Raw genomic sequence first — 8,749 nt, 5'->3', positions numbered from 1 at the left:
AGGGGGGGGAGGTTTGAACACACCCAGGGACTCTCAGAGCAGGTACTGAAGGGGGAATTTGGAGCTGCAAAGCAATAAATTGATCAATTGGCACAAGCTGTTATCAGTCATTAGAACAAAGGTTAACAAACTTTTTCTGTAAAGAGTCAGAGAGTAAATATTTTAAGCTTGGTGAGTCATCCAGTCTCTGTCAAAACTACTCAACTCTGTCATTTTTGCTCAAAAGCAACATAGATAATATATAAACAAATAAGCCCAGCTGTGTTCCAATAAAACTTTATTTATAAAAGCAGGCAGTGGATTTGGCCCATAGGCCACAGTTTGCCAACTCTTGATTTAGAATTTTAGAGAGATTATCCTGTGCTCTGCAAATAGGGGAATTGAGGTGTGCACAATTGCACCGGGCTGAGATGGGTGATAAAGGCTGGGAGAGTGCAATATAAATGGAGATAATGCCTATGGTGTATTTTTTGTCCAAATTAAGTGATCTATTGTAATCAAGGAACTAATAGTATGCTTAATAAATTATTATTACCTTTGAGGGTCTATGTGAGGCAAAATAACAATCCATGTTGTGCCTTCCTCTTTTAAAGACTGGAAGTTGATGCTCAGAAGGTTAAGGAATCTGCCTCAAGGCACAGATCCTTAGATGGTAGGTAGGTAGGTAGGCAGGTAGATAGATAGATAGATGGATGGATGGATGGATGGATGGATGGATGGATGGATGGATGGATGGATGGATGGATGGATGGATGGATGGATGGATGGATGGATGGATGGATGGATGGATAGATAGATGGATGGATGATAGATAGAGATACATAGATTAAATAGATAGATGCCCTTGAGTCAACTGAGACTCATGGTGACCTTCTGTGCAACAGGGCAAAATGTTGCCTGGTACCGCATCCTCCTCACAATCGCCAGCAGGTTCCAGTCTATTGTTGTGGCTATTGTGCCAATCCATCTCACCCTCGTTGGCCTTCTACTTCACCAAACATTATGTCCTTCTCCAGCAATCGATCCCTCCTGATGACATGTCCAAAGCAAGCGAGTTGGACTATACTCTGTTGCGATCCATAAAGTTTTCATTGGCTAATTTCTGGAAGCAGATTGCTAGGCTTTTCTTCCTAGTCTGTCTTAGTCTGGAAGCTGCACTGAAACCTGACCACCAAGGATGACACTGCTGGTATTTGAAATACTGGTGGTTCCAGCATCACAGCCACACACCAGTCACCACAGAACGACAAACCGGCGGGTGGTGGCACATAGCCTTGCTGAGCTATAATTTGAATTATCAGTCTGTCTGACTCTTAAGCCCACATTCCTCACCACCATGCCCACTACCTCACTCACAATGGGCAGGTGGGTGCTCCCCAACTGGGCTGCTTTCTTTGCTGGGTACCGTAATAAAATTGAGTTTATCACCCTTGATCTTTAGCAGGCTAGGAATCTCAACTTGAAGGAAACCAGCACTTAACCTGGGTGAAACCCATCTCCTGAAATGTCTAAAGCACTTAAGGATGAGAGATACCTAACCATGCAATGTCACCTCATTGATGGCCAGCCAGTACTGCTGAACTGGTGGGCTATGTTGGTATTCCATTTCAAGCCCCTCTCTCCTTGCTCTCTCCTTCTGTGACCTTCCCAGATGAAGAATCATTCCTTAATCAAGGTTGGACCATTCGTTGGGTTTCCCCTTAAGAACCTGCAAACAGTACAGATGCTTCCTTACTGATTCTGGTCATGTCTCTACAATGGAATTTATCAAAATGAATGGTAATTATTATTTTATCACTGCTTATTGACAATGTGTTCATCTAGGGATTTCATATAAAAAGGGGAACACAGAGGCTTGGAGAGGCTGATTTGCTCACCCCATGCATCTACCTGAATTCACATCTGTCCAGATGCTCATCTTGGGGTGGAAATGCAATGCACAGGGTTCACTTCGGGATAAGAGGGAGCCAGGTCCAAATCACAGCTCCACCCCTTATTAGCCATGTGACCAATTGTTCTTTTTCTCTATTAAAAAGAGCAATTAATTCTTCGTGGCATTTCTGCGTGTCTCGTAAATGTTTTTGCTCTGCCTATTTTTCAAGGATGTTTGTACAGCAAAGTCTTTCTGGACCTCTGCTCCCTTGACACTAGGGGCATCCCCTCCTTCTGAAGTGCTTGCTAGCACTTCCGTGAAGGTCTTGTTAGCCTCCACAGGCCACGCTTTTCAATCTTTCTTGTCCTCTTCAGGAACTCCTTTTCTCAGACCCGTAAATGCCCAGCCTACCTCTCTTATGTCTCTGCCTGCCCTCCCTGGGTATCTCCCTCACACTGTTGGTTTTAGTAACCTCTTAAATGCTGGTGACTCCCTAAACTCTAGCTGCACTCCGGGTCTTATCCAGCCACCTGCTGAGCAGTTCCACCTCAAACTCAAGTGATCCAAAAACAAATCCACTCTTTCCTGGCCCTCCACACCAACAAATTCTCCCTCCTGGGCCCACCGTTTGTAGTATACCCAGCCACCTTAGTGTTCCAGGCAATCATCCTTTAGCCTTCCTGCTCCTCACAGCACGCCCCCCCCACTCCCGCCAGCTATCTCTATCGCTTTTTTTACTTCCATTTCAAGGCTTTTACACCTCCAAATCAGGAGCTCCTGGGTGGCACAAACAGCTAATGCACTCTGCTGCTAACTGAAACGATGGAGGTTTGAGTCCACCCAGAGGCACCTCAGAAGAAAGGCCTGGCTATCTACTTCCAAAAAGTCAGTCACTGAAAACCCTATGGAGCACAGTTCTACCCTGAAACACATGGAGTCACCATGAGTCAGTGTCTACTCCAAGGCAACTGGTTTTACCCACTCCCCACTCTCCCGCCCCAGGCCTATTCATCCTACTGCTGTTTCCTCTCCGGTCCTAATCCTTCCTGGCTAGGGTGACTGCAGTGTCCAGCTAACAGGGCCTCCTGCCTGTCTTGGCCCTCTTAAAGCCCCCACCACGTTGTTGCTGGAGTTATGTTCCTAAAATACAAACCCAGTCATGTCAGTTTCCAGCTTAAAACCCTTCCCTTGCTCCTTACAGCCTACCTAACAATGTCAAAGTTATTTAACAACATAGTTCATAATGCCCTCTAATGTTATCTCCCGCCCTCCTGGAGCTCCCTCCCCCCTTCAAATACTCCTCCAGTCTGTCTCCTATGGCCACTACCACTCAAAATGGAAAAGAGGTGCCTCTAAATAAAAATAAAAGAAGGTGCCTCTAAATAACAATCACTCAGTGGCACTAACTAGCTTTACTTTTTATTGTCTGGAGCCAGGAAGTCATCAAATGTTGCAGTAAACACTAGTCACACATCTTCTGCCGGCCTCAAACCTGTCTGAATGTTCTTAGTTTTTCTTCGAAAATGAATCAGTTTGGATCAGGAGCCATATTTCTATCCAATTATTCGTTATTAAGTTCCCTTGCTTCTCATGGTCTCCTGGAGAAACAAGCTGAGCGATTCCTTCATTCAACCCAATAAAGGCACTGAAAGACTAGGGTTTCCTGGTGATAGATGTATTTAATTTTTCTCTTCTTTGCCCTCTAAGCAAACCAACCAACACCCTTGTGTCCACCAGGAGGCGCCGGGAGCTGCGAAAGACCCGCGGTACCTTCAGGATTAGAGAGGCGGAGATGGATGCAGCAGCGATGGACAGGGGCTTCCTTTTTTAAGAATCCGAGCGAGGGAAGGAAGCAAAGCCGCGTTATTTTGGGGAGGCCTTATCGCACTTCCCCTCCCGTGTGTAGGTAGCGTCTGGGGTGTGTGCATCCCGATCGCGGGCCCCATGGAGAGGCTCTGGCGGTGGCTGCGGCTGCCGGCGGGGCTCCTATCGCGGCTGCAACCGGCAGTAATCCGACCCTGCCAGCGAGAGGACTGAAGAGGCGCAGCGGAGAGCGGCGAGCTGCGAACAAAAGCCCTCGGCGCGGGCGGGAGCCCAGGACATGCGGTAAGTGAATCGTTCCCAGGACCACGGAGCGGTGGGCACTGCCGCGGCCGAGCTCGCTGCGCTCCAGGAGACCACCGCGCTGGGATGCAGTGGAGGGACGCGCAAGGCGTCTGAGGGCGGGCGTCTCAGCCCAAACCGAGGTGGAAAATGCCTTTAGCACATGATTTGGAGAGGGATCGAACGCTTCTGGGAAGACGCATGCAACTTCTCCATCCCCCGCAAACACCCATGGAGCGGGGGAGGGGTGGCCCGAGCTCCTAGCTAGCTAGCCCTGACCCAGAGGCAGGAGCACGAACCGATCAGCTCTCCCAGAGGGGCCTTTTGGGATTGAGGTATTTCTCTCAATCCTGCCATCACGCTGCGTTCCATCACCCCTGGGCTCCTCGCTCGGATCCCCTTTGGCAGTGGGAAACCGCCCATAAACTTCTTCCCTAAGCAAATGAGGGTCCTTGCAGCAATGCACCTTGGGTATGCAGAGCCCTCTTCCCTTTTTGTCCCTGCAAAGCTGCATCCCCGGCCGCCCGCCTAAACTACAAACACGCTAATCTGCCAGGGAATCCTCCAGCGCCTCCCTGGCCAGCTGCTGCCTACACCCCGATCTTTTCATTTTAACTTGCAGCAGGAAAGGAATGCATCTAGTGGGCCAGACGCCCCGGGAAGCCTCGCTGAGGGAGATGGAGGTTGCTGTGTGCTCCTCCCCCACCACCTCCAGCCGGGGTTTTCAGGGCATCGGTATTATGATTTAGGTTCCCAGGCCCTTGAGCCTAATCCGAAAACGGATTAGGTTGGGGGTGGGGGTAACGAGGGGGAGGGGGAAGCTACTCTCAGTTGTATTCCTCGATTACCCTCCCTTGTCATCCGCAGAGACTCCACAAAAGGGCTTAGCCATGGTGGACCCCGTTCCCGAAGATAAGGCGGGAGCCGAGACCGACGGCTCAGGAGGGGACGGAGGTGCCGCGTCATCGGTGCCTCCTGACGCCCAGGGCGCCCAGCAGCCCGCGGCCTCCTCGGCCTCCGCCTCGGTGACGGTGCCCTGCAAGGCGGAAGTCCCCTGCGCCGCAGGAGAAAGCGGACAGCGAGAGCAGTCCCCGCTGTTGCACCTCGACCTCTTCAACTTCGACTGTCCGGAGGCCGAGGGCAGCCGCTACGTGCTGACCAGTCCCCGCTCGCTAGAGGCCTGTGCCCGGTGCGCCGTCAAGCCGGTGGAGTTGCTTCCACGGGCCCTGGCCGACCTGGTGCGTGAGGCGCCGGGCCGCTCCATGAGGGTGGCCACCGGCCTGTACGAGGCGTACGAGGCAGAACGGCGCGCCAAGCTGCAGCAGTGCCGGGCCGAGCGCGAGCGCATCGTGCGCGAGGAGAAGCGGCGCCTCTTTACGCCGTTGGGCACCGCTGCTGCCGCTGCCGCTGCCACAGCTCCGAGCGCGGGCAGCAGCAGCAGCTGCAGCAGCGCCAGCCTCCCGGCCTCGCCTGCGCCGCGCGCGGCCCGAAAAGCCTCCTCCAGCCCCTCCCCGGCCCGGACCCAACCTCCGCTCGCGGGCTCGCGGACAGGTAGAAAAAGCCACTCGCTGGACTCCCTGTCTCGCCGACGCGAGGGCGCCCTCAGCTCCGAATCCGGCGCGTCGTCGTCGTCTTACAGCGGAGAGAGCCTGCGGGAGCTGCGCTGGCCGCCGCGGGCCTCGGCCAGGCACAGCTGCCCAGCCGGGTCGGCGTCCTCCGCCCCCAACCCTCTGGGCCGCCCTTCCGCCCTGGCCTTGGTTCCGATCACCGGCCGCAGCTTCAGCCTGGGCGACCTGAGCCACTCGCCGCAGACCGCCCAGCACGTGGAGCGCATCGTCCGCCAAGTGCGCGCCGAGCGGGGCCTGCGCGGGGTGCCCGAGCGTGACCGGAAGATCGCGGCACTGATGCTGGCGCGGTACCAGGAAGAGCGCCTGTTGCTGAAGCAGCGCGCCGCGGCCCACGGGCAGTGGGAGCAGCAGCGCGTGCACGCCGAACAGCGGCGCGAGCGCGAGGAGCGCGAGAAGCAGCGCGCCTTGGAGCTGGGTCGCCGAGCCTGGGCTGCTCAGGTAGAGGAGCGGCGCGGCCGCCGGGGCCGCGAGGAGCGTGAGGCGGCAAGGCGGCGGCAGCGGCAGTGCGAGCGCAGCGAGGAGCGGCGGCGAGAGCTGGCCGAGCACCAGGGTCTGCTGCGGCGGGAGCGGGCGGACCGCGCAGCCCGGGAGGACCGGCTGCGCAAGCTGCAGCAGGAGCAGAACCTGAAGGAGCGGGAGGAGGGCCTGCAAGAAGGGCGCGAGCGGGCGGAGCAGGTCCGCAGGGAGCGCGCCCAGCGGGCAGCCCGCGCCAAGCAGCGGCAGGAGGGCCAACTGCTGCGGGAGAAGCGGGAGCTGAGCCGGGCCGAGCGGGCGCGCCACGAAGCGCTGCTGCAGGGCCGGGTCCGGCAGGAGAATGAGGAGCGGGAGGGCCTGCGGAGTTCCCTGGCGGCCAGCTTGGGCCGCGCACAGGAGAACTATGAGCAGTTGGTGGAGCAGCGCACCCGGGTGCTGCGGGAGCGGGCCCGGCGGGAGGAGCTGCAGAGCCGGCGGGCCAAGGAAGCGGCCGAGCGCAAAGAGAGGGAGCATCAAGCCCACGTGGAGGCGCTGGCCCGAGCAGGGGAGCGACGGCTGCAGCACGCCGCGCAGGCGGCCGAGGAGGCAGTGCAGCAGAAGGCGCGGCGCGTGGGTCAGAGCCGCCTGGAGAAGGAGCGGGTCCAGCGCGCCAACAAGGAGAAGGTGGAGAGGGACGAAGACTGCCGCCGGCGGGAGCTGCTCCAGGCCATCGGACGCAAGCTGGAGCGCAGCGAGCAGCTCTCGCGGGAGCGGCGCAGCGCGCTGGAGAGTGCCCGCTCCACCGCCCGGGCCTCCTTCCACGTTCGCGAGAAGGTGCGCGAGGAGACCAACACGCGCTCCTTCGACCGGATGGTGCGGGAGGCCCAGCTACACGCCAGCCTGGACCGCAAGTGACGGCCGCCCTGGGTTGGGCAGGCTAACACTCACAGCCGGCTGGCCTCCCTCGGCTGCTCAGTCCCAGCCGGTCACAGCACGTGGCCTCTCCAGGTTTCTGACCAATGAGGCAATGAGAGGACGGACATGTGGGACCCTCCCCTCGGCCCGCCCCTTTTGTTTTTAAAAACTTCACTGCGTTTGGAGATGACAGAGCACAATCTTTGACCACTTCCATGGTTGGTGGCGCCTGCCCCAGCCCTTGCCAAGCCTCGCCGTGTGTCTTTTGGGTTGGAGCAGATAGAGCTGGGGAGAAAGGGTTCGGGTCTGTCGTGATTGCTAACACCCCTTCTGCTGCAGTCACCTCAGCAGCTTTCAGATATTGGTGTCTCAGCCGACTGCGGTTGTGCAGCGGAGGAGTCTCCCCTGGCTCACCTCCATCTTTGAAAACACGGCAAGTTGCACAAAGCTCGGAAAACTCCCAGAAAAGCACACATCTTTGAAGGTGTCAAGCCACACCTAAGTGGCCCCCCAAAAAGATTGATTTTTGCATACTTGACTTTAAATCGGCCACCTGAGCGAATTCTTGTCTTACTTCTGATAGTTTTTCGGTTGATCCCCCTAGGTTTTCTAGTTGGACAATCATCTGCAAATAATAATTTGTGTCTTTTTACTATCTCCTTATCCTCCCAAATGGCACAAGACATCCGTTGGTTCGATGATGCTGTTTAGCTTTAACGGAAACCCCCAGTCCCTGGGGGAGGCAGGGTTCCCTAGGCAGCAGTGTTCCACCCCATTGAGCTTCCTTGCATGGTGGTTTCAGGGTAGGGGGTGTCTGATGCCCACCTCCCAGTGTGGGGCCCGAGGAGCTGCATCACTCCTAGGCAGACAGCAGCCATGCCTTAAGAAGCAGCGCGACCTTATGTGCCTGCCCAGGCCATTCCTGCCTAAATCTCCAGCCCTGGATGCAGTTCTCAAGGGATGGGCCCCAGAGAGTTTGGGGCGTAGGATTCCCTCTATGAAGGAATCGTCACAACCGCTCTGAGGGCAATAAGGGTGTCCTTGGCTGCATTACTGTGGTGGCTGAAGAGCTGGAATTGCCTCTTTGCTGTTGAGAATTGTGCTCGTATTGTCTGTGTAGCTCCTCCTCCTCCCCCCTCCCATGAGGAAAAAGAGTCTCCCCTTAAATTCTCTCTCATCCATGGTTCCCTCTTATCCTGACTTGAAGTATTTAAGCAGTCCTTGGTGCCTCACCTTTCCCATCTGCCAGATGGGGCCATCAGCTCCTCTCCTAGTACCTCAAGTTCTCCCGGATCCAAAGCACCGCCTCAGTATTAATTTCGGTCTTCTTTGTGCCTTTCTTGACCTGGAGTTGGGAGGAAGGAGAGCTGCTGTTAGCCTAGTTTGTTTGTTTCTGGGAATGTGGATTCCTGGCATTGGAAGGGGCAATGCACACCATGAACAGATGGTCCTTAGCCTCTGGGCAAAAATACTTGCAAGACCAGGTCACTCCCTGATCCAAAAGCTCACGTTCAGTTGTCATCAAATAACTTTAATCCTGAGAGTGCTTCCCTTCCATGAAGCCGAAACAACCCCCAGCCACATCCACCCATGGACTCTGCCTTCATCAGGGAAGGTGGGAAGCATTACTTTTTACATTAAAACAGAATCAGGAAATAAAAAGTTAAAAAAAAAAAAAGAATCAGGGTAGAGAACTACTACATGAGGCATATTTCATATATATTCTGCTGGGCAGTATTGTCCATAAAATGACTGGTTATTCCCTACAGTCACACAC

General features: G+C 55.3%; 1 protein-coding gene across 1 annotated transcript; it reads left to right on the top strand.

Moving 5' to 3' along the window:
* The first annotated feature begins 3,784 nt into the window (after window positions 1-3,784).
* On the top strand, window positions 3,785-6,972 carry CCDC177 (coiled-coil domain containing 177). The gene is made up of 2 exons (XM_049899203.1): window positions 3,785-3,979; window positions 4,844-6,972. The coding sequence occupies exon 2, from the start codon at window positions 4,867-4,869 to the stop codon at window positions 6,970-6,972; it is 2,106 nt and encodes a 701-aa protein (XP_049755160.1). The 5' UTR covers window positions 3,785-3,979; window positions 4,844-4,866.
* Window positions 6,973-8,749: the final 1,777 nt, after the last annotated feature.

This window comes from Elephas maximus, chromosome 10 (genome assembly GCF_024166365.1).
Source record: "Elephas maximus indicus isolate mEleMax1 chromosome 10, mEleMax1 primary haplotype, whole genome shotgun sequence".
NCBI classification, from domain to species: Eukaryota; Metazoa; Chordata; class Mammalia; order Proboscidea; family Elephantidae; genus Elephas; species Elephas maximus.
This window is presented reverse-complemented; position numbering and strand designations above follow the sequence as displayed.

What these genes read in the sequence shown, in the direction of transcription:
- CCDC177 (XM_049899203.1), top strand. Translation starts at nt 4,867, where the DNA reads ATGGTGGACCCCGTTCCCGAAGATAAGGCGGGAGCCGAGACCGACGGC.